Here is a 26977-nt window from a genome sequence, read left to right as displayed (position 1 = left end):
TCAAGTTAAAATTAAAACTTCAATTGAAATTATAAAAGATCAACGATTAAAGTACAAAACTGGTAGATTATCATTCTGCCTATTATCCCCTAGTCATCAGCTCTGTATTGTTTCCTACTATACATTTGGAAGGAACTCCTAACCCACAAGAAATGGTTAGAAACTAGACTAGTTCATTGTTGTTTGCGCATAGCATACTGTCAACCACCTTTTCTTGTATCGAAGGCCGTTGAACTATTTACCAGGCCATAGGAAACTCTACATTAGAAAACAACCAGCTGAATTGATGTCTGTACACCGAACAAAAACACTGGCATCAACTTCAAGGACTATCAACAGATTGTTCATCCAAAGACTCCTTGCAAGTCTCAACACATTCGGCTGCAGTGCCAGCAGATGAGGAAGGAGGGGAAGATTCTGAGATAATATTATGCCTGACTGAATTTTTTAGTTCTGCAACAAGCAACTCACGGATTTTCACTCTCAAACTGGATGCCTCTTCAGGTTTGAACCATCGCTTGCCAAACTGTAATCGGTAAGTATCAATCAAGAAAATTCATTACTTGAAATGAAAAAGCAACCAGACGAATTACCATAGCTAAATCTTTCTTTTTCAGTCTTTCCGGCGCCTCCTCCATGAAACGCTCAATGAAGTACAGTACAAAAAGACCACAATCATACTCATTCTTCTGTTGGGGAACCTGGTGCAAAGCATGTGTAAATGCAACAAGTAGAAAGCATTAATGGACAGCCCACAATTTTGAAAATTCAGAAAAAAAACATTACTGTAAGTGCTGAAAATACTGCATAATAGTTTTGCGGCTTTCTTTCCTAGCATCAATTTTCAAGAACCTAACTTCAATGAGCTGGAGCCACAGTCAACTTATTCAAACATCAACATCAATAATACTTTTATCCCAAATTAATTGGGGTCGGTGGTAGATGAACCCAAATAAAAGCTACAGATAGATTGAAAAAAGATAAAAATGAAATTTAAGTGTGTGTGTGTGTGTATATATATATAACGAGATAAACAATTAAAAGGAAAAGTATATTAAGGTAAACTAAAGATAGAATCCAAGTGTGGTGGCACAGTTGGTAGCATGGGGACTGAGTGGTGGGATAGAACTTCGGTTCGAATCCCACCAACACCATCTGGGGAGGGGCATAAGTACCGTAATCCTTGGACTCGCACCCGAACTTTGGATTAGTCCCATAGGCGGCTCAAAGAGTCGAACCCGTGGGGATACCGGAGGGTTCTGATTCACCTCAAAGAGGTAATTAGGATCAGTTTCCAAAAAAAAAAAAAAAAAGATAGAGATATATAGGAGGGCAAAAATCATGTAAGAAAGTAAGACAAAAAAATAAATAAAAGAAATAAAAAAAAAATTAAAGTAAAAATAAAATATATATATATATATAAATATAAAAGTAAAAATAAAAAAGGGTGTGGAAAAAATAAATAAATAAGAAAAAAAAAGGAAAAGAGATAAAGGAAAAGAAGGGAAAAATAAGGAGAAAAGGAAAAGAGATAAAGGAAAAGGGAAAAATAAGGAGAGGGGGGGGATGAAGAGGAAAAGGACTAAAAAGGGACTATCTAGATTCTTATAGCTTTTCTCAATTTCGTTCTAAGACACATCGTCCGCCAATCTATATCTCCACTCCATCAAGTCTTGTTTTACTACCTTCCCCCAAGTAAATTTTATTGAAATAAGAAGAATTGTTTTTCTGTATTGATTCTAAATGATTTACACTTATATAGGGAGATTTATACAAGAGAGAATGAGAAAGAATTGATAAGGATGACTCAACAACGAGTCATTAGTCCTATCCACTAATTAATAGAAAATAAAAACAGAAATATTTTAATTCTAATTTCCTACACTCTCTCAAGTTGGGAGGTAAATGTTGATCATTCCCAACTTGTCAATCAAGTCTTCAAAGTTCAAAGGCTGGTCGGTGTAGACCCTTAGTGAGAACATCTGCAGTCTTCTCTTTGGTAGGAACATGCATCATACGCGCACTTCAATCATCTAATTTTTCTTTGATGAAGTGGCGATCAACTTCCACGTGCTTTGTTTGATCATGGTGCACAAGATTTTGAGCAATGCTGACAGCTGCCTTGTTGTCACAATATAGTTTTATTGGTAGGGAATATGAGATCTTCAACTGTTGAAGAAGTCTTCTCAACTAGATTCCTTCACAAACTCCATGAGCTAAAGCTCGAAATTCTGCTTCAGCACTACTTCTTGCAACCACTGTTTGCTTTTTGCTTCTCCAAGTAACAAAATTCCCCATACATAGGTGCAATAGCCTGAGGTAGATCTCTTGTCCACTGATGAGCCTGCCCAATCTGCATCAGTGTAGATTTCAATTGTCCTTTCATACCCCTTTGTAAAGAATAATCCTCTTCCTAGAGTGTTCTTGAGGTATCTAAGCACCCTATAGACTGCACTAAAATGTTTCTCCTTGGGTGAGTGCATGAATTGACTAATCATACTCACCGCAAATGCAATGTCAGGTCGCGTGTGAGATAAATAAATTAGTTTGCCAATCAATCTCTAATATTGCTCTTTATCCACCTCATTCCCATCTTCAATACCTAACTTGGTATTAGGTTCTACAGGTGTCTCAGCAGGCTTACACCCTAACATTCCTGTTTCCAACAAAAGATCTAGAACATATTTCTTTTGTGTGAGAGTGATGCCTGTTTTGCTCCTAGCAACTTCCATACCAAGGAAATATTTGAGAGTTCCAAGATCCTTCAGTTCAAACTGAGCTGCTATATACTTCTTCAAGGAGTTCAATTCCTCACTATCGTCACCCGTAAGAACTATATCATCTACGTACACAATAAGAATAGCAATTTTACCATCCTTAAGAGTGTTTGTGGAAGAGAGTATGATCAGTCTGTACTTGAATGAAGCCTCTTCCTTTGACAGCTTGTGTGAATTTGTCAAACCATTCTGTAGAAGACTGTTTCAACCCATATAGAGACTTTTTTATTTTACACATCGATCCATTTCCCTTTTCAAAACCAGGTGGAGGATCCATATAGACCTCTTCATGTAAGTCACCATTAGGAATGCATTCTTCACATCTAACTGTTGCAGAGGCCAATCTAGGTTGGCAGCAAGTGATAAGAAAACTCGGATGGTATTGACCTTAGAAACTAAAGCAAAAGTCTCATGATAATCTATCCCATGAGTCTGCGTGAACCCCTTTGCAACCAATCTTGTCTTGTATTTGTTGATGATATTATCTGCATTGAATTTTATTGTAAACACCCATTTGCATCCTACTGCCTGTTTTCCATTTGGTAAGGTCACTATCTCCCAAGTTCCATTTCTTTCTAAAGCATTCATTTTTTCAAGGACAACATCCCTCCATTTTTTATCATTGAGAGCCTCATGTATCTTTCTCGGTATCTTTGTACTATCCAACATAGTATTGAAAGCACGGAACCCTGGGGACAACTTTTCATATGAAATATGATTAGAAATATGATGAGTAGTACAAGATCGAGTACCTTTTTTGAGAGCAATGGGCAAGTGTAGATCATTTTTATCATGGCACTCAAGTGTTGGGGTGCTAAAACTAGAACTTGGTTCAGAATCCTGCCAGTGTAGAGGCTCTGGGTTATTCACACTTTGAGGAGGCTTTCGCCTGCTATAAACTTGTCCCACTTTGAGGAGGCTCATGATGATGAGGATTCTGTAGCTCCCCCTGTTTCCAAAATTAAGTAGGTTCCCATGACTGATCTTCATCTGCTATTAGCCTATTAATTAGTGGATAGGACTAATGACTCATTGGTGAGTCATCCTTATCAATTCTTTCTCATTCTCTCTTGTATTAATCTCCCTATCAGTCTAAATCATTTAGAATCAATACAGAAAAAACAATTCTTTTTATTTCAACATAGTATCAGAGTCTTCATCTCCCCCCACTTTCTCTTGTGGAATTTTCTTATTACAAGTAGGTGAGTCTGTGCATTGTCCATCCTTCAAGTCCAATGGGCTTTCGTGTAAGATGACGTGTTAAAGAATAGTATAAACCATTAAAAAGACCCTCACCCACCAGCTTAAGCTTTTGGGTTGAATTGGTTCTTTACAAATTTCGATCTACCTCTACCTCTCTTTGTATCGAACTCTTGGTAACAGACTTTTGTTCTTATGGGAGCATCTAGGAGCCTTCTCATTACGTGCCCAAACCACCTCAATCTATGCTCTCTCATCTTTTCAGCCACCAGTACTAGTCAAATATCTTCATTTCTTATCTTATTCATCCTCGTATAACCACACATCCACCTTAACATCTATAAAGAATCATTTCTACCCAAAAGCTTAAGCTGGTAAGTGAGGTTACATTAATGGTTTTATATAACTCTAACATGCCCCCTCACATAAGAGTTCATTGGGCTTGAAGGATGGATAATGCACAAACCCACCTAACTTTGCTAACAAACTCCACAATACTTAATTAATTATGAATTAAATAATCTACCAAAAAAAAAAAATTATGAATTAAATAGGGAGGGGGGTAAGGATCGAACTCGTGACAGAGAGGCTCTGATACCATATAAAGAACCATTTTAACCCAAAAGCTTAAGATGATGGGTGAAGTTACATTAATGGTTTTATATAACTAACAACATCCTCATTTCTGCTACTCTCATTTTATGCTCATGTTGCTTATGTGCTGGCCAACATTCAGCTTCATATAATATTTATTAAAAGTTCCATATAACATTTATTAAAAGTCTAAGGTTAAAAAGAGCTTTTTCTTGGAGTTATCAGAGACTCGGTTTTCTGGCTGTTCACCAAACAAGGTTCTAAAGAAGGATTTCACTTCTTCAAATGTGATCACTAAGCGAAAGTCTTAGGAATTTTAACACTATCAGCAATCTATTTCATTCTGGACAGCAACAATCTGTGAAAAGAGCAAGCATTTCTAGCATTTACTAAAGGTCAAATATTCATTTTTAATAACAAATGGTAAAAATAAATATATCATCAAATAACTATCGTAGTTAGCATCAAACTATCAATAGCACGTGATTATAGATTTACAGCATACGAATTTACCGAGATGACTTGATCTTCAATTCTACGAGGAAGGCGCTTCCATATTCTGTCTGCAATTGAAATATCCAGAGACACACGTTCTCGATCTAAATAGTTCTTTTCTTCAATCAAATAGCTGCAGAGCATAACTTCACATCATTAAGTTTGATATATAAATTAATGATAAATGCCTAGAAACAGCCAATCAGAACATAGTAATATAAATGGACTAACAAAGCAAAGTTGTAAGAACAGGACTGGGTTTCAACCTAGTAAAATAGCCAGGCTGCCAGCCTAGTGTTCCAGCTGAAAATTGTCTAAGAAAAAAAAAAAAAGGCAAATCCCAATACCCTAGGCTCCCTGACTTGTTCGTACTATTCTCAAAGGATGACGTAAGATTGCTCATCTTAAAGGCCCTATTCCTGCCAAAACAGATTCCAAGTTTGCTGAGTGGGATGATGACGACTTGGTTGTGGAACTCTATGAACCCTGAAGTGAGTCAGCATTGCATGTTCTTATCTACCGTCCTTGAGATTTGAGGTTCTTCGATCAATGTACTCCATGAAACAGGATGTTGCCACATGCTATGAATTGAGGAATAAGATATTTTCTACTAGGCAGGGCTCTCTCTCTCTCTAACAAAATATTATGGCATTATCGAGTTGGATCAATACAAGAGCTTGTAGCTGAAATGCATTGAGGATGCCACCGCCCTTGTAGCACCGGTTGAAAGGGATCGAATCCTTGATTTCCTTGCAGGCCTCAACTCTGAATATGATCCTATTCGGGTTCAAATTCTCGGTAAAGAAAAACTACCCTCTCTTTCTGAAGTGTTTCACACTGTTAGGGGAGAAAAGAGTCGCACGACAGTCGTGATGGATGCCAAGCTGCCAGAGGGATCAGTTATGCTATTATCTTTTTGCCCTAGTTATGGATAAGCTAACAAAAAATATCCAAGACAAGGTGCCATGGTGTGTGCTTATTGTAGATGATCTTGTGCTTATTGATGAGCCTAGGGCTAATGTTAGCAATAAATTAAAATTATGGATAAGCACGTTGGAGTCTAAAGGATTTACGTCAAGACAAAGTAAAAGTAAAAGTGGATACATGAAATGTGAGTTTGTTATGGCAAAATGAGGAAATCGAGATTTCATGCATATGCAAGGACAAGAGGTTTCCAATAAATATGCTTTTAGATATCTGGGATCAATATTACAAAAAGGGCATGAGAGATTAATGAGGATGTAAACCATAGAATTAGAGCAGATTAGATGAAATAGCATAGTGAATCAGGATTTTTGAGTGATCACAAAATCCTATAAGGCCAAAAGGAAAATTTCATAATGAGCATAAAATGGGAGTATTGGAAATGAGAATGATAAGGTGGATATGTGGTCATACAAGAATAGATAAGATAAGGAATGAAGATTTCGACAAATGGTAACAACGGTACCCATGGATGAAAAGATGAGAGAACATGGATTGAGATAAAGGAATGAAGATTACGACAAATGGTAACAGTGGTACCTGTTAGAATAGTTCAGCGTATATATAATAGAATAGTCTCACATCTTGTGAGCTTAGCCCATTAGATCTTTTAGTCTCTTTAAACAAAGAGTTCTTATACATTGTAACACACCATTATTCAATATACAATTATTCTTTAATCTCAAGTTGGTATCATAGCTATTTGTTCTGGGGATCCGCTTCCGCTAAAACCCTAAGCCCACTGCTTGAGTGTTCTCTTTTACTTTGTTGTGCGTCCTTCCGGCAAATCATCATCAGTCATGTGACCCTCCACCAAATCCTCTATGTCGTGCGTCCTTCCAGCTTGTTTCTTCAACCGTCAGAACCACCGATTGCTGCTAGAACCACCATTCGTCACTGTTCACAGCCACCGGAGTATTGTTCTGGCGTCAATTTCAACCGAAAAGCCTGAAGATTAGAGCCCTTTCTCTTCGGCGACCAAGTCTGTGGAAAACCCATCACCAAAGGAGTCCCCATGCGCCCTCACGCTCGGCTCTTTCTCCATGCGCGTGTTGCTCACGTGCCACCATTCACCGGCGCGTGTGCACTGTTCTGGCGTCCTTTTAGGGTCGTTCCAGGACAGACTAGCTCGGTTTTTCCCCCCCTTTCCAGATCTGTGCTTGGTTCTTCGTGGGTCTCACTTTAGACGTGTGTTTCTTCTTGATTGGCTATCGTTTGCCTTCGTTTACGGCTGTTATATTTTGTCTTTAATGGCAGCAGCGTCCCTTGATCTCTCGAAGGTTAACTCTCCTTCTCCTCCTGCCAAAACTTCCTCAGGAATCATCTCTACTAATGTTGGGCTCATTACCTCTTCCAAACTGAAGGGTTCTGATAATTACAAAAATTGGGCCATCTTTGTTCATGCCTGGTTCTTTGGATAGGGGCAAGCTGTCATCTCACTGTTCCATCTACTGATATCCCTAAGGCTGAGAAATCTGATTGGGAAAGGATTGATAATCAACTTCTGAATATTCTTTGGCAGTCTATTGATCCAATTGTTTTGGATATTTTCTATTATTTTCAGAGATGCTATGAAATGTGGGAGGAAGCCAAACGCCTCTACACTAATGATATCCAGTAGCTCTATTCTATTATACCTCAACTCATGAATTTGCGCAAATCATCTGATATTCAAATGGAAACATATATTAGCAAAAGTCGATATTTGATGCAGGCGTACTTGAACATGTTGCTTTACCCTTCTAATGCACCTGTATATCGAAAACATACATAGGTGTCCTAGAGACAATCTGAGAGTCAGATGGACCCATGTACTTATTTATTGTTATGAATAAAAGTATTCTTTATCTTGTTTCATATTGCATGTCTCAAATATTGAATACGAGTAACTGGATAAAGCCCTTGGAATGGAACGGATGTCACATTGAGGATCTGTGATTGGGATCATAATCAGAAGGGCTCAATGACACCACACGTCCATTGCTAGAAATATGTTCCTAGATTAGAGATACCAATAATGGGCATTGGTGATCTCGGGTAAGACTAGCACGACTCAGCTACTTGCATGGAGATGCAAGGTAAAGTCCTCGTGAGCTACAGACATGGAAATGTCTTAGCTGACTCATGGGTGGACCTATTGGAGAATAGCTCGCACTAAATTGACCCACAAAGACACTACAAGGAAATCTCACAGATAGTATCAATAGATAATGTCTTTTATTATTTGGGTGTGTCTTTCTTTAGACCTGACGTTGTCATATAGTCCTGTGCTATGGAAAGCTTGCTTTGATTGTATACCTTGTCTGCCTGAAACATGGAGACTCGTAGGTATACTCTTGGGCATGTCCTAAGGACTCAGGACTAGTGTGACAAGCTGAAGGAATTTGTCAATCTCTGTGAGAGATTAGGTTATCCGTAGACCGTGAACTCGGGATGACATTTACGGGACTCGGGAATCTATACATAGTAAAGGAGTCATGAGATGGCTCGCTCTTTAGAGTCCGTAAATAAAGATTCCCTGTTTCGGCAAAAGCTAACCCTAGACCGCAGATGTTAATACGTTTTCCTTGACCTAGGTCAATAGGACGGATAACCGAGACGAAAGGACAATTCGCACGGTAACCAAATAGGTATAACAGGTTGATTATTCGATGAACTCAACTAGCTCTAGGACAACAAAGCATTGCTAGTGCTCTGTGCTGTCATTAGATGGATTTATGTCAGTGGCTATGTTGGGCCTGATGGGTCACACACAAACACCTTAAGTTGTCTTGAATTCGAGCATCTATGGTTTAGGCCCAATAAGGGATAATGGGCCTAAGTTGGTAAAGCCCACATATTGGGCTAAGAGATGATAGGTAGCATCATGGGCCAAGTTGAACTTAATCCATGATGTAACCTAATTAATTTAAATTTTAAATTAAAAAAAAAATTTAAATTCTAATTTCAAATTCGAAATTCAAAATTAGAATTCTAATTTCGAATTTCGAATTTGAAATTTGAATTTAAATAAAATTAATTTAAATTCTAATTTTGAATTTCGAATTTGAAATTTGAAATTTGACTTTAAATATAGTCATTAAATTAGATTTAATGAAAATGGAGAAAATAAAGGAAACCAATCAATTAGATTGATTGACCAAAATTAAGAAAATCAATTAATTAAATTAATTGGCTGAAATTAGAGAAACCAATCAATTGGATTGATTGGATAAAATTAAGGAAACCAATTGGCAGAAATTGGGAAAACCAATCAATTGGATTAATTGGATAAAATTAAGGAAATTACCTAATAAGATTGGGATTTGATGAGGACGCTGATTTGACTTAGTCTTAGGTTAATGAGGCGCCACATATATATATAGCCCCTCTTCTTCCTTAATTTTGTAACTCTTCTTCTCTAATTTTCTCCGCTGAAACCCTAGCCAACACACATCAGTGTGGTGGTTATCTCTCCCTCTCTCGGAATAACCAAAGGCACCACTCACTCTCTGTTCTTCTCGAGTCTAGCAACCTCCATTGAAGGACATTGGGCATTCGAAGAAGCGTTCTTCTCTTACAAGACAACAAGGTGGTGTGGATTTCCATCGGAGGACTCGTGTTCTTCAAGTATGAAGAATTGATCAAGAACGCATCTAATCAGGAATACTTATTCGAATAAAGGTATCAACTTTAAACCCCTAACATGTCTATTGCATGATTCATGGGTTGAACATGATTGAGGGTGGGCAAAGGTTGCTTCTTCCGCACAATTTTTTTTTTCATGGCCTACAAAAGGCTACTTTCAAACTTCTCTTTATGGTGATTGGTGACCACTCTTTTTGGTCTTCCCGAGGAATATGATGTTGTCTGTGACACTATCTTGACTAGCTATGAAGCACTGATACTCCTTAAATTTTTTTCCAACGTATCAGATACGTGTATCGGACACGTATTGTTTGGTAATCGACATCCTGTATCATCGAGAACGTATCGAAAACGCCGTATCGGTGCTTCATAGTTGACTAGTGGGGATCCTAGTCTATCACTGACCTACCAATGCCTCTTGAATCTCAACAAGAAACCAATTCCTGCTCCTAATTCATCTTTTGTTGTTGATTCCACTACTCGTTTCCCGAAATGACACTCGCGAGAATAGTGGACGTGGTTGCGGTCGTGGCCAGGGCCCGAGCGAACATGGTCAGAGACCTCGTTATAATTATTGTTAGCAACTTGATCATTTTGAAGATCATTGTTACCCGAAGTATCCTCACCTGCGACTTTCTCCTGCTGCGAATATAGCTCAGTCAGACACTGCGTCATCAGGTTCAATTTCTCTCTCACCTGCGGACTATGTTACACTGTAGACTCATCTCAAGAAGGCTTCTCCTCAATCTTAGCCTTCTGCTCCAGATACTGGTAATCTCGTTGCCTATGTTTCTCATTCTACATCACTTGGCCCATGGATATTTGACTCAGGTGCTACCGATCATCTCTGTGGTAATAAGGAACTCTTTACATCTCTTACTTATTCTGATCATTTACCTTCTTTTACCCTTGCTGATGGAACCAAAGCCCCAGTTCGTGGGATTGGACAAGCTCGTCCAACCTCTACCTTGACATCTATCTATTACATTCTTGGCATCCCTTATAACTTAATTTTTGTTAGTAACTTGGTCCACTCCCTCACTTGCACCATTACTTTCTCTAACCATTCTGGAAGACGATTGGAGTGGGTCGTGAGTCACCGGGGCTTTACTATCTGGTTGTGCCTCATCCTTCAGTGACATGTTCTCTCATAGAATCTCAACTTATCCACAATCGCCTCGGTCACCCAACCCTTTCAAAGTTACAGAAGATGGTTCCTCTTTTATCCGGTCTTTAGTCTTTACATTGTGTGTCGTGTCAGCAAGGGAAGCATACACGCTCCTCCTTTGCCAGTGAGTCAATAAACGAGCTGATACTCCTTTCTCTCTTGTTCATTCAGATATTTGGGGTCCAAGTCGTACTTTGTCTGTTTTAGGTTTTCGGTATTTTGTTACCTTTATTGATGATTATTCCCGTTGTACCTGGATTTATTTAATGAAAAACTGTTCTCAGTTATTTTCCATTTATAAAAAGTTTTTTGCTGAGATTCATACTCAATTTGGTGTTTCTATTCGTATTCTACGTAGTGATAATGCTAAGGAATATGTTTCTTTTGACTTTTCTAATTTCTTGGCTACACAAGGTACTTTACATTAAACCACTTGTCCTCACATTCCACAACAAAATCGGGTGGCTAAACGTAAAAACATACATCTTATTGAAACTGCCCGTACCCTTCTTATTCATATGCAGGTTCCTCTTCACTTATGGGCGGATGCCGTACTCACCTCTTGTTTTCTCATCAATTGTATGCCTTCATCTGTGCTCAACAATGATATTCCTCATAATCTATTGTTTCCAAATGTTCCTTTTTGTCCTCTATCTCCACATGTCTTTGGTTGTACCTGTTTTGTTCATGATCTCACTCCTGGTAAGGACAAGTTAACATTCAAAGCCTTTAAGTGTATCTTTCTTGGTTATTCTCGTATTCAAAAGAGTTATCGTTGTTATTCTCCTGATATTAAGCGTTATATTGTTTCCGCTGATGTCACTTTCCTTGATCAACAACTCTTTCATTCTATCCCGTCTCAGTTGTCACAGGTTGATCAGGTTCTTCCTGTTCTTTTTCTTGACTTGTCTTTACCAGCTGCAAGTGACTCTCTCCCAGAGGAAAGACCTCTTGCCTCCATCCCTGCAGACCACCTTTTTCCCACCTATCAGCGTCATCAGAAAGTGCCTCCTGTGGACTTGACCCTGGGTGACTCATCACCTTCTCCAGTCATCTCTTCCCCTCCGGCTCCTTTGCCAGAGACTCTTCCCATTGCCCAAAGAAAAAGTATACGTGCTACTTATAACCCTTATCCTCTTTATACCATTTTAAGCTATGACCGTCTTTCTACTTCTCATTACACCTTTATTTCCAATCTTTCTTCTATGTCTATTCCTAAGACCACAGGTGAAGCACTTTCTCATCCAGGGTGACGCCAAGCGATACTTGATGAGATAACTGCTCTTCATTCCAATGGCACTTAGGATCTTGTTCCTCCTCCTCTAGAGAAGTCTATTGTTGGTTGTCGGTGGGTCTTTACTGTCAAGGTTGAACCTGATAGCCATGTTGACCGTCTCAAGGCGCGCTTAGTCGCCAAAGGTTTTACTCAGATCTTCAGCCTTGACTATAGTGACATGTTCTCTCCTGTCGCTAAGATGGCGTTTGTCCGAATGTTTCTTGCACTCGCTGCTGTTTGTCATTGGCCACTCCTTCAACTAGACATTAAAAATGCTTTTCTTCATGGTGATTTACAAGAAGTTTACATGGAGCAACCACTTGGGTTTGTTGCTTAGGGGGGGGGAGTCTGGGATGGTGAGCAGACTTTGTAAGTCCTTATATGGCCTCAAGTAATCTCCTCGGGCATGGTTCAACCGTTTCAGTTCTGCCGTTCAGGCTTTTGGCTTAATCCGCAGTAAGGTCGATCATTCTGTTTTATAGGTTCACATCTCCTGACAAATGCATCTATCTGTTAGTCTATGTCAATGACATTATTCTCACGGGAAGTGATCAAGCTGGGATTCAGTTAAAACAGTATTTGTTCAGTCAATTTCAAACAAAGGATCTTGGTAAGCTTTGTTACTTTTTAGGGATTGAGGTGGCACAGCCTAGACAGGCATTTCTATCTGTTAAAGGAAATATGCCTTAGATATCCTAGAGGAGACTAGTATGTTGGGGTGTAAGCCGGTTGATACAACAATGGGTCCTACTATCAAATTACTACCCGGACAAGGAGAGCCATTATCTGATCCTGGACATTATCAGAGGTTGATTGGGAAGCTTAATTATCTCACTGTGACTAGACCGAACATTTCTTTTGTTGTTAGTGTCGCTAGTCAGTTCCTTGACTCTCCTTGTGATTCTCAATGGGATGCTGTTGTGAGGATCCTCCGGTACATCAAAAGAGCACCAGGGAAAGATTTATTATATTCAGATCAGGGAAATACAGAAATTTGTGGTTATTCAGATGCAGGTTGAGCAGGATCACCCTCAAATAGGCGCTCTACTTCAGGCTATTGTGTCTTTTTTAGGAGGAAACCTAATTTCTAGGAAAAGTAAGAAACAAACTGTTGTTGCCCGATCGAGTGCAGAGGTCGAGTATCGTGCAATGGAAGTTGCTACCTGCAAGCTAATCTGGTTAAAGCAGTTGATTCGGGAGCTCCATCTTTGTGAACAAAAACAGCCCATGACACTCATTTATGACAATCAAGTTGCGCTACATATATCCTTTAATCCTGTGTTTCATGAGAGAACCAAACATATAGAGATCAATTGTCATTTCGTTCGAGAAAAGATTCAGTCAAGAGAAATCAAAACGGCATTTGTCAACTCCAATGATTAACTCGCTGATGTCTTTACTAAAGCTCTTAGAGGTCCTCGAGTTGAATACATTTGTAACAAGTTAGATGATTACAATATATATGCACCGAGGGGGAGTGTTAGAATAGTTTAGTGTATATATAATAGAATATTCCCCCATCTTGTGGGCTTAGCCCATTAAGTCTTTTAGTCTCTTTAAATAGAGAGTTCTTGTACATTGCAACACACCATTATTCAATATACAATTATTCTTTAATCTCAAGTGTACCAATGGATGAAAAGATGAGAGAACATAGATTGAGATAATTTGGACACTCTTCGAAGACCCCTAGATGATCCCGTAAAAACAAAAGTTTGTTATCAATAGAAGGATACAAAGGGGAAGAGATCGGTCGAAACTAACTTTGGGAAAAGTAGTAAAACAAAATTTAATGAGGTGGAAGACAGATTTGCGTACGATTTTCCTTTGGACAGATTGGAGGAAAGCTATAAATATTGTAAAGGGGTAGACAGTTATTTCTTATGATTCACATGGCCCTTTTTAAGCCTTTTTTTCCTATATTTATTTATTACTTCTCTCTTATTTATTTTCTTTTCCCTCAATCTTATCGACCCTAACTAATTTGGGATAAAAATGATGTTGATGTTGAATAATGGAAATGGCAATAATGGAATTCTAAACCACTTGGTCAGTCAGACTGTAACACCATGTCATGAACTAAACACATAAGAAGTTTTATTTTACATCTCTGACAATTCCCATTAGCAAATAATATATTGAGATATTTGCCAATACTTCTCTATAAAATTGACAAATAAAATAAAAAATAAAAAATGATTGCCTTAAAATACAAAGACTTCATCATATTTGCTGCTTACAAAAAGACTTTATCACATATGCTGCTTTTAAGAATACCTCATCGTGAATTCTGCTTAGGATCAATCTCGCCAACCCTCACAACCAACATAAAAACATATTTAGACCACATAATAGCAGGGAAGTGGCAAGAAATGTTTAAGAGCTAGTCACTAGAGCATGGATGAACAGAATGCCACATGGTTAATGGGATACAATTATAAAAGCGCTTCTTTTTAGTCTCACCTTTTAATATTATCAAAAACTGATCTACTAGAGTGAAGACCCAAAGAATCCAAATGAAGTATGATTGGCCCCGATTCATCTTCTTTGTTCGGGATACAAATAATGATCAAGCTCCAGTGAAGACTGAATACATTAAACATCATAAGTAATAAACCCAGAAATGAGTAGAGGGACAAGGCAGACAAAGATATAAAAAGACCCTCATGTCAAATACAAATATTAGGCAGGAAGTGCACACTAGAATAAAAGCATAGACAAATAAGTATAAAAGTTTACACTTAAAACAATCCACATCCTTAACTTATTCTTCTAGCCAGCTTTTCTGTACCCACGGCCACTATTTCTTCTTATAAGAATATTATTATATGGCAGAAGAGGAGACTTAGAAGAGATATACCTAAGCCCCATAACCATCCACAAGAAGCCCCCTAACCATGAGTTGAACACTACAAACAAGCAAAATAAACATACTCCTGGAAAAAATTTGATTTAAGCCTCTGATTCCAGAAAAATCCTGGCATTGCTTTATATAAGTTGATTTTCCTTTATAACCATCCCAATTCTCCATTTTTTTGTTTCTCTAGATCTACTGTATTAAAATGACATGGAGATACATGTACCTTGAAATTGGTAAACCAACCATATCTTAGTTAATTGAAGTCATCCTACTAGCCACTAGCCAGACTAGCATTCAATGGAAGTTAGATGCATCTGATACAGAAGATTAACTGATACATAGTTGAATTTACATGTTTGAAAACTCAATTCAATGCTAAAAATGAAAGTTTTCAATACGAAAGATGATTTACAGGTGTTTGCTTGATAACTACCAAAAATGAATTAACATGATCAAGTGCTGAAAACGTTCAGCACATCAGGTCAATCAATGCCTTAAGCAGCAATTCTTTCCTTATTTAAATTATTAAATGGCATCAGCTTCCATTAGAATAGCACCCTTTATCTTATTTAAATTCTTGTTTCCTACAATACATATTTATCATGTGAATATTATTTTCTTCAGATAAGAAACTAATTCAATGGAAAGCACAAAAAGAACTTCCCACCATTTACAAGAAATTATCATTTTGAAACAAAATTTCACTGCTAACAAAAACACTTACTCCTCATGAATTGGAATCAAAACATATGCCTTCTGAAAAATATTTACACCCTTCCACCACCTTCTGAACTTTGCAAAGATCGTTTCTCTGTCACTTTCCTGGATATTGCAATGGAAAATGAATTAGAGCAAGTTCTAAATGAAGTACAAAAAGAAGGGAATGTGGGGGATGCAAGTGGAGAAATTAACTTTAACAACAAAAGCATCTTTAAAACTACTAGAGAACCGACCAGACAAATTCTCATATTCATATTTTTCCCCCAAAAGCTCCAAGACTCTTATCTATTCAAATGTTTGTAAAATAAATTGTTCTGTAAAATGTTAATTAAAGTTATTCATGTCAGAAATATAGGCATTAATGTAATTAAAAATCAGAATAAATTATTGTTAAGAATTATTTTAACCCAAAAACTTTAGTTAGTTAGGTGAAGGCTATATTAATGGTCTTATATTATATTTCTCTAATATGTCCCCTCACACAAGAGCCCATTGGGCTTGAAGGATGATCAATGCCCAAGCCCCTCCTACCTATGCTAAGAAACTCTATGCTATTTAATTATTGATTAATAGAATGGGGGCGTTGAGGATTGAATTTGAGACCATTTAGTCATATATTAAGAATCATTTCAACCCAAAAGCTTAAGTTGTTAGGGTGAAGATCGCATTAATGGTTTTATATTATATTTCTCTAACAATCATTTTCAATCATTAATCTCCTTTTTATCTCTCCATTATCCTTCTAAATTTTAACTAAACTTCTTTTCTTAACACCACTGACCACACCATTGGCTTTCTATTTTCTCACTCTTTTCTTATATCTGTTATCCACTTATCCCTCCCGCTTTCTATTCTTCAGTTTACTTTACTTTTAGGCACGATTTCACATGCATTCTAATCTGTGAATCAGAAGTAGTAGTTGTCCTAAATACCTACAGCACAAAAAAGCAACAAAGGAAACTTGCTATAAAACTACAAAATGATTATACATATGTAAAAGTTACTTGACTCTGGTGCCCAAGAAGCTGTTATTGAGTCAGCAATTTACATGTTTGGTGATGAGTTACATTTAATCTCAAAATATACCTTCAAAGTCATCAAGCAAAACAAATATTTAATAACAAAAAATAATAGCACCAATAACTTATCAACCAGTAGTCAAACCAGTCAACCAGCAAAGGGCTTACAATGTTTGGACTTTGGAATGGAACAAACAGTAATGCATTGTATCATAAAGATTGAGTCTGCTTACTGAAAGAAAAATCAAATAATTACAGCTATGAATTTGCAGGAAGATAATTAAGTACCTTGTAGGAAACAGCTTCTTTAAGCTTCTTGTAGAAATATGTATTGAAAATATGGTAGTCAGATAACGATCTATTTGTTAGAGATGCTTGCTGCTGTAAATACCTAGCCAATTAAAAATGTCATAAGTAGAGAGTGCAATAACTAAACATGCAAAATATGTCAAAGGACAATTACTGTACTGCAGTATGATTCAAGTTGTCAGCATGACTATTCTTAAAGGGACCACAAAAGCAATAACATAATTTAGTTCAATAGATAATAAAATAACAGTTAATGAAACAAAAGTAAGAGAGTAGTACCATCGGGTACAGGTGTAAATGAGTTGAGCTATTTGTGAATTTCAAGCTTGATTTACTATATGCTCGTGAGTCTCTCTCTCTCTCTCTCTCTCTCTCTCTCTCTCTCTATATATATATATATATATATATATATATAACAATTAATAAAATATTATTAACTAATAACAATTCATAATACAATTTTAGATAAAAAAGGATATAGATAATAACAATTAATTTTTATTAATTAATAAAATGAAATTCCATTGGACAATTTTGATTACCTAACTTTCATGTTCACAGATTCTCCTTTCTTTCCCTTTCTATTTTTACTTCATCTTTTAGCATAAAAATGCCTACTAAATACTAAATTAATAAAGTTTAAAATATTCGAAGAAGAGATTTGATAAAGGGAAGAACATAATCAAGCTACAAACGTACTAAACAAGCTGAACTCAAGTATCATAATAAACAAGTCAAACACAAGCTTTAAATTTGGCTCATTTTGAGCATATCTTTTTTCGCAAGCCACACCAAAACTTCAAGTATTCAGTTTGATTCAGACTTGCTTACACCCTAAAGGACAAGTAGATAATTCCAGTTTGGTAAGCTATAAGCCACCGGAGCATTATCAAATTCCTAGATGTTATGCTCACTGTAAAGAACCAATTCAACCCAAAAGCTTAAGCTTTTAGGTAAGGCTATATTAATGGTTTTATATATCTCAACACACCCCCTCACACGAGAGCCCACTGGGCTTGAAGAGTGGACAATGCACAGGCCCACCTACCTATGCGAAGAAAGAAATTCCACTTGAAAGAAAATGGGGGACGGTGAGGATCGAACCTGGTACACTGAGGCTCTGATACCATGTAAAGAACCACTTCAACCCAAAACCTTAAAGTGTTGGGTGAGAGTTTTTTTAAGGCTTTATATTATTCTCTAACACGCCCCCTCACGCAAGAGCCCTTTGGGCTTGAAGCGTGGATTATTGCATAGGCCCAATTTTTGATTTACCTTATGCTTATTTAATTCCACGAGTGGAGGGCGGTAATGATCGAACTCGTGACCTTGTGGTCACTGAAGCTCTGATACCATGTAAAAAACCAATTCAACCCAAAAGCTTAAGTTGTTGGGTGAGGCTATATTAATGGTTTTATATATCTCAACACTCATGAATACTCAACCAAGAATAGTTCATCGATCCAAGTTTCAACCCCATAGAGGGCACAATGCTATTATGTCAGAAGTTCTAAGAGACAAAGAATATATAATCTACTTGATAAGATTAAATAACTAATATTTTCATAACATTTTGAAAATTTAAGAGTAAATGTCCATATTGGTCTTCAAAAGATATACATGACATCATAAGTTCACAACGGATATCCAAATTTATACATGTAATCAATTGGGTCCTTCAATGTGACATTTTGGTCATCGAAAGATATACATGACATTACATTGGTCTGGGTATTTTCTTAGGTGTCTTGTTGGGGATAAATCTGGAAACTGGGATCTAGTTTTATCTACTGCTGCGTTTGCCAAGAATAGCTCTGTTAACAGGTCTATTGGTAAGATCACATTTGAGATTGACCGTGGTATATCCCAATGCCTGCCTGTTGATCCTGTGTCTCTGCCCATTTCATTTAGACCCTCATAATCTACAAAGTCTTTTGTTGCCTACATTTCTGATTTAAATGTTGACATTAGATGTAAGTTTGCTTTGAGTAGTGATAATTATAAAATTACTGCTAATGTGCACTTTAGAGCTCAGAATTACAATGTGAGTCACTATGTAATGGTACGCGTTCATCCAAAACTATAGCCCAAACATTCCTTTGAAGAGTTACATGCTAGAGTTGTTGGGCCTTTTCTTATTTAAAAAAATATAGGTCCAGAGCATATTTACTTGATTTGCCTAATAATAAGAATACTAGTCCAGTTTTTAATGTGGAGGATCTAACACCTTACAGAGGGACATTTCAGCCTCCCAGTTGTCTCTAGTCGTTTTTACAGTTTCCAAAGATCGAAGCTGTTTTGGATGGGGAGTACATCGGCTCTTCCATTACTCTTCTGAAGTGGAAGAACCGTCCTACTTCAGATGCTACATGGATAAACCACAAATTTAAACTGTTAGGTGAAGACCACATTAATAGTTTTATATTATACTTCTCCAACATGCCCCCTCATACAAAAGTTCAATGGGCTTAAAGAATGAACAATGCACAGGTCCTCCTACGTGAGCTAAGAAACCTCACTATATTTAGTTATTTATTAATAGAATACGGGCGATAAAGATCGAACTCATGACCACTTGATCACAGAGGCTCTGATACCGTATAAAGAACTAATCCAACCCAAAAATTTAATTTGTTGGGAAAAAAGGGAGCCCATGGTAGGGGAGAACTACCGTCAAATGGGCTAAACCCACCGCAATAAGTGGCTATACTCATCAAGTCCTTGGCTAACGTGGACCGGATTTACATCAAGGCTTTGGATACACTCATCAAGTCCTTGGCTCCACATCATGGGCTGGCCTATCAAACCCAAACACTAACCACCATATCTAAATACTTGGTTCATGTAAAGAACCAATTCAACCCAAAAGCTTAAACTGATGGGTGAGGATTATTAATGGTTTATACTATTCTCTAACTCGACCCTTCACACGAGAGCCCACTGGCCTTGAAGGGTGGACAATGCACAGGCCCACCTACCTGTGCTAAGAAAATTCCACAAAAGAAAGTGGGGGGCGGTGAGGATCGAACCCGGGACACGAGGCTCTGATACCATGTAAAGAACCAATTCAACCCAAAAGCTTAAGCTGATGGGTGAAGATTTTTTAATTGTTTATACTATTCTCTAACAGTTCACACAGGTCAACCAACTATTGGCTCTAATACCCAATGTTATAAAACCCAGCCCGGTCATTGACTCGGCCAAGGTACTAGGTCAGTGGGTCATTGGTTCAATCAGTAAGCCATTGGTTAAACCGCTAGAACCGGTTAAAAAATTAAAAATCCATATTTAATACTAAAAATTTTAAAGAAATCATAATACAGCCTAAACTAATGATGATATTATTATATGTATAAGAAACAAAAATTCATAGTTGTTGAGAAGTTCAAAAATACTCGAGATCATTGTTAAATTGCTCGCGAAGGTTTTTGATTAGCCTGCCAATACTTTCATCTGTAACCTTTAAGTCTATTTGCATAATAGACACAAATCTAAGTTTGCCTGGGCATTTCCAATGACTATACATAACTATATATATTAATGAAAAAGCTTAATCACCTTCCTTAATGCACAATACTGGGCATCAAGTAATGGTCTCTCCCCCCTACCTCTCCCCATTTTGGAAAAAAAAAAGCGTCTATGACATTCAAGAATTCTGCAGAAGAGCTTATAGCATGAAATTACTTTGATGTTTGTGGAGTAGATATATATTATATTCATAAAACATGGCAACCTTTGAACTGTCAAAAAGTAGTTTAACAATATATACAACGATTTAAATTTAAAAGCAGCTGCTTCATAGTTTGCAAGAGTTAGATTGCTTTAAACAATCAAAAAAAAAAAAAAACTACTCCATGTATTATTATAACATGTTGAACTATGATTACATTTTCTTTTCCTTTAAGATAATGAAGCTGAAAAAATGTCTTCTTAAATACAAATAGAGAAGCCAACATAAAGGTTGGCATTGAAAAACACTATAAAGATGACTACCCTTTAATGTATGGGAATGCAAACCATGGAGGGGGGCTTTCAGTTCTAGACAAGAGAAGCAGCTTTAATGTTCCATGGAAATGGTATATATTTCTCTCACTATGGGACTTCCTCACAAGAAAAACCACCCTATCTCAGGAACTCAACACAGATTTCTCACTTATATGGGAAGGAGACTTGAGATGGGAACCAAGTTATCTATCTTGGAAGTTTGATTTCCTCAACCAATTCTTGAAGACAAAGCTTGTATGTACACGTGGGAAGTTTCACATCGACCTGAACATGGAAAAACACACTTTATAAACCTTCTGAGAAGATTTATGTCAAGAAATTGGATGTGGGGCCAGCCTTGCTTGAAACAGGTTTTGATATGATTTATTGGGTCAACAGGTTTTCAGAAAATCGGGCGAGCCAACCCACTTATCACTGGTCCAAAATGGTTTGAGAGCATAACTGATTGAATAAATCACTAGGACCATCCAAATGACCAGTTTACCAGCTGGTCTTAGCCAGTTTTAATAACATTGCTAATACCATTGTTGGGTAATAGAGAGAACCCATGGTTTGGGAGAACTACTATCAAATGGGCTAAGCAACAAACCCATCACAATAACTAGGCTTGAACACCATATCTCAATCAAAAACCTTAAGATTTTAGGTTTATGGGTCCTTCCACTTAAATGGTCCTCACTTAGTCCATTTCTAACCAATGTGGGATTTCACTACTTACACTTGGATTTCCAACATGGATCATTATCTATCTTTTAACTCTCCGGAGAAAGAGTTCTTCTCACTCGGGGAGAATAATGTAGATTGACCGATTAGTTGTGTTATTTACTTGGGGTTTTAAGTTTCTCAATTAGGGTTTCCAATTTGAGATTATTTATTGTCATTTGTTATTTAGGGATTTTATTCCATTTTGGACTATCTCTTTCTAGCTTAGAATAAGAATAACTTCTTAGGGTGTTTGGCTATGTTTAGTCTATAAATAGACCATTAGTGTACTCACTATATTTTATTATATGATACTGAATTTCTTTTATTCATATAGAGTATTTGATATGAGTCGGATGAGCACTCCAACCTATAGGAGTACTCTGGGTTTATTAGGGGATACTACCAAGAAGAGCACTTTGGCCACCTGTTCTACGTCACTATATTTTCACAGCATTTAAATTTTAAGAGTAAATGTCCATTTTGGTCCTCCAAAGATATACACGATATCACATTGGACCTCAAAATATATGCATGATATCGAATGGGTCCTTCAATGTAACATTTTTGCCATCCAATTGAGTCTTAAAATGGCATCACAATGGTCCTTGGGGGACAAAATTGATGGTATTAATTATCACTAAAGGACCAATTTTTATGACGCTGATAAATGGAGGACCAAAGTGATGTCGCGTATCTCTTTGGAGGACAAAAATGAGTGTTTACTCAATTGAAACATGAACAAAAACTTTTTTTCGAAGAATAAATAACTCTTGTGGCAACTAGTAGAAAAAAAAAACAGAATAAGAATCTCAAATCCTATAAATTTTTGTACAAAAAACAAAAAAAGATGAATCCTCTAAAGCGTCCTATCAATCAAGCATGCATTGATTAACTCTCTTCCATCTACATTCCCACCAAATCACATCCTATGAGTTTTAGGGTAACAAATGAAAGAAGGCCCCAAACTTATGTGTTTTTCTCTTCATCACAAAAAGAAAAATACTCAGAGGTACCTGCATGGTGAAAGAGAGGGACAGGCCCAAATAGACTTACCGCATGTAGAAGTTCATAATAGTTGATGTTAAAAAGCCTGCAGGGACAAGGCAATCTATGTCTGTGTAACAAATTTCAACACACTCTGGATCATCTCTGAGCCATCACAATGGAAAGTTAAAAGGTCATGCAACATAAATTAAATATAGAAAATTATGGTTAAATTACTCTTTTGAAGTACCTTGATGGGAAATAGATCTTAGTATCTTTCAGGCTGAAAAGAGACAGACACACAAATAAAACTAAGGATATCATCTAAAGATGAAATATATAAATAAATAGATAAACATATTAAAGCAATCAGATTCCCTTACTATTCAGCAAGTTTGTTTTCTTGCTCTGTTTTCTCCAGAATATGAGGTTCATCATCGTCATCATCAAGAACAATGGGCTGACCCTGTTTGAAACATGTGATATATAACTTATCGCTTATAAGTAATTAGTGAAGCTAAAGATGTGTCTGATCATGAACAAACTACTTATCAAATTGGGGCTTGTATAACTAACAACTACAACTGCCAAAAGTTATACTTATAAGCTAACAACAAAATATGAATGGATAAATAAGAAAATATAGACATACCTTCCTGGACCTTGAGTCATCTGATTGAATTGTCTGAGAAGCAAGCTTCCTACCAGGTGGGGAAAAAGAAAACAAGAATCCAACATCGTGAATTTTTTCATTCAGAAATACCAGTTAGAACCAAAACTAACAAACCCTATCTGCCACCATCTTCAGCTTAAGTAGAAAAGGGTGAAGAAGAGGAAACCTTATCAATAATTTTCTGTAGCAATTGATGATGTTGAACATAAAGATGAGCATTGAATACAACCCCAGTACAACAGGAGGGGAAACAATATTAAAATAAATAATGATGTAATATTAAAGGATTACAATTCAAATCCGTAATAAAAGATTACTCCTAAGCTGTAGGGATAAGAAATAAGGATATTATCTATAATAACTAATAATAGCCCTGATTATTCAACAATGATTGCAAACTTGTGAACTACTAGACCATAATTTAGTAAACAAAAACTGCCAAGAGCAACTAGAAAACTTAGTCCCTAAGAGTTACCCCAATGGTTGAGCATAATGGGTTCTCCAGGTCCTACGTTCAAGTTCAAAGAAGCAGGTGGAGTGAAAAATAAGGTAAGGAGATAACTATCGCTTGTACTTTTGGATGAAATGGACTAGCCTTTGTTGTGTATCCCAACTACCCATAGATCCCAGCCCAATTATAAAAGGCTAAACAACCTTATGAACTAAGGAATACCCCTGGATAAATATAACTTGTAAATTGGCATACAATCAGAAATTAAGTACATTAATTTCATGACAAACAAAAGAGACATGTTAACAGAACTAATAATGGCAAAATGACTAAATGAGGTACATATCTCAATGCAAAAATCACACAATATTGCTACTATTCTAAAGAATTGGAATGAAAAACCATAAGGAAGACATTTTCTCTTACACATTTGAAAGGCTTCTTGACAGGTTTTTCCCAATGTTCCGCAGAGAGAAATTAGAAGTTGCCCTGTAACTTTTCTCATGTTTGGAAAGATTGCTAGGGCATTGGAATTGAAATTGTCTTGAAGATGACCGAACTCTCTTTCTTCCTTTAGGTTCCCCATTGTCTCGCATCATCTGTTTGTTGCAATGTTTGAAATGTGACATCTCTTTTGTGAATGCATTGACTTCCGTACAATTAGTCTCCTTAATAAATTGAAGTCAGATATGGTAGTATCAGGCAAGTTAGAAAGGAAAAATAGAGTATTTTACAAATGATGCAGAGGACCTTACATCATCTTCCATTTTCTTAACAAAAGAAGATGCAAAAGAGGATTGTGACTGTGCTTCAGATAATGTATTCTCTTGTCTCAAGTCATTAGACACACCTACAAAATCATTCAGTTTCTTAGTACCCGACAAACAAGTAATTTAATCACGAGCTGCCACCAGCTCTAGAGATATATCACACTAAATGTCAGGTTTCCAATATTGAGATTCATAAACTAATAATGACAAATTTTTCCTCTTTTTCCAACAATGAACAAAAATGACACATGGTAGACCATACCATACCCAAGATATTTTGTACTAAAGAATCAATAATAGATAGGACCCAAATACCATGCCTTTATCATCAAGCCACAATGGCATTGGCATTAAAATTAAAATACACTTACAGATCGGTTTCAATAGCCACTTTCTGGGAGCAATCATATCATATCATTAGGTTCCCTACTAACACCAAGCTTGACTTTCAAGTTTCAACCAATCCATTCATTTGCTTCCCATTTAATCCTATCATTATCGCGTAAACAAAATGAAATCCTAAATAACCCAAGTTTGACCCATAATAGGAATTGTTACTTGATTGCATGCTTTAAAAAACAGACCATCGTCAACAGCACTTGAGCCTGTAGCTTGTCTGGGCTTCTTCAGGTCCTGGTCCTCTTCAACTTCCTGTTCTACAAAGGAAAACCAAAAACAAAAAAAAAAAACAAAATATAAGTAATTAAACTGAGAACAAACAAGTCCTGCAAAAACAAGAAATCACAGAAATCAATTGCACAATACATCCATAAAACTTAATACATAAAAACAACAAATGAAACAAGTAACATAGATTACATTTAAAAAAATTCTAAAATCAATGACTCAATCAAGCACAATAACAAAAACTCACATTGGAGAAGAAAAAAAAAAACAAAAAAAAACAAAAAACAAAATTCTTGTATTGGCATATCTAAGAAGCAGAACCTCCTGACGGCGCTTCGCTTGTGCTTCCCGGCGAGTGAGCTCTTCTTCGCAACGCTTGATGCTGGCACGAAGCTTGGTACCACTGTCGGGCAATCTCTTGCCCGTGGTCTCGAGGGTGTTCTTCTGACTCCGAATCATGTCAATGAGCTGGCGATCCTTGAGCTGGTTGAGGCTGTCGTCGGAGGGCGGAGGTTGCTGATCGGAGACCATATCGGCGGAGGGTTTGACGATGAGCTCCGGCGGGGGCGGCGAATTGCCGGCTCTATCGGCGAAGATAGTGTCCCAATCAAGGGACAAAGGACGTTTGTGGTTGTGTTCCTCCATGCATATGCATATGCATTTGAGTGAGTGATTGTTACAGAGAAGGGAAGCGAAGGGAAGGGAAGGGAAAGGGGTTACTGTTACTGTTATATTATTAGCCTATTAGGTGTGAAGGTAGTGAGTGAAGAAGTGGAGGGTGAAATTGAGGGAGTGTCGCACCATTTAAGCTCATTTGTGTGCGTGCTGTGCCGCGTGAGGGATCTTCTCTTCTTCTGCCCTCCTGTAAGGTCTGCTTTCTCCAATGTCCCAATTATTTTGGGAATCAGTCATTTCCTTTTTATTTTTCGGGCGTTTGGCAGACAGAAATTTTTTTTGTCCAAAAATCCTAATTTTTAAAATTATGAATTTTAGATTCAGTAGTTTAGGATAATATTTGAAAATTAAAAATTTATGAAAATTCAGTTTTTTGATAATCTCTAAGAATCCTGTGTACTAAACGATCCCTTAATTTCAATTTTTTATCGTCAAAATAAAAGTCTAAAACATGAATTTAGTTTTTTTTTTTTTTTTTTTTTGTCTCGTTAGTGGATTCTAAAAGGTGTGAAGGGAATAACTTTTATCTAACATGGGAGCCTATAGTTGAAGAGAATCACCTTCAAATGGGCTAAGCCATAAACTCACCACAATAAATGGGTTGGGACATATGTATCAAAAAAAAAAAAATGAGTTGGGATATTATAGTGTAGGAAAATGATATTGTAATAATCAATCAGTGCTATTACTAATCAATTTCATCGTTAGATCGATTATGTTAATCTAATGGTTATATTTATTTCCATCTTTGTATGGTTATGATTCCTCATATTTAATACTTTATATTTATTTTCACCTTTTGTATGGTCATGATTTCGCTTATTTAATGTTTTCACATTAAATATGAAGAATCATAATCATACAACATATTTAATACTTTCACGTTAAATATGAGAAATTATAATCATACAAAGATGGAAATAAATATAACTGTTGGATCAACATAATCGATCTAATAGTGAAATTGATTGGTAGTAACACTAATTGGTTGTTACAATATCCTACTCCTATAATTTAATCTAAAATCTTTAAGACATTAGATTTATGAATTTTTCACT

The 26977-nt window shown here is 36.7% G+C and overlaps 1 protein-coding gene across 2 annotated transcripts; it reads right to left on the bottom strand.

The window, feature by feature from the left end:
• Positions 1–26121, bottom strand: LOC133314813 (ubiquitin-like-specific protease 1D). 2 transcript variants are annotated; one of them, XM_061516339.1, is made up of 14 exons: positions 25566–26121; positions 25202–25268; positions 24603–24697; positions 24274–24515; positions 23376–23424; positions 23107–23189; positions 22974–23006; positions 22793–22888; positions 17009–17111; positions 15706–15803; positions 14585–14707; positions 5085–5199; positions 594–701; positions 1–526 (listed from the first exon to the last, which is right to left on the bottom strand). In XM_061516339.1, exons 1-14 carry the CDS (start codon positions 25887–25889, stop codon positions 323–325), a joined length of 1740 nt encoding a protein of 579 aa, XP_061372323.1. In that variant the 5' UTR covers positions 25890–26121; the 3' UTR covers positions 1–322. The 2 variants fall into 2 exon arrangements, with proteins under 2 accessions (XP_061372323.1, XP_061372322.1); XM_061516338.1 differs by having other exon boundaries at positions 22974–23034; positions 23376–23420.
• Positions 26122–26977: the final 856 nt, after the last annotated feature.

The sequence above is a fragment of the Gastrolobium bilobum genome, unplaced genomic scaffold, assembly GCF_033153095.1.
Source record: "Gastrolobium bilobum isolate Gb01-03AN ecotype WA unplaced genomic scaffold, APGP_CSIRO_Gbil_v1 utg11595, whole genome shotgun sequence".
NCBI classification, from domain to species: domain Eukaryota; kingdom Viridiplantae; phylum Streptophyta; class Magnoliopsida; order Fabales; family Fabaceae; genus Gastrolobium; species Gastrolobium bilobum.
This window is presented reverse-complemented; position numbering and strand designations above follow the sequence as displayed.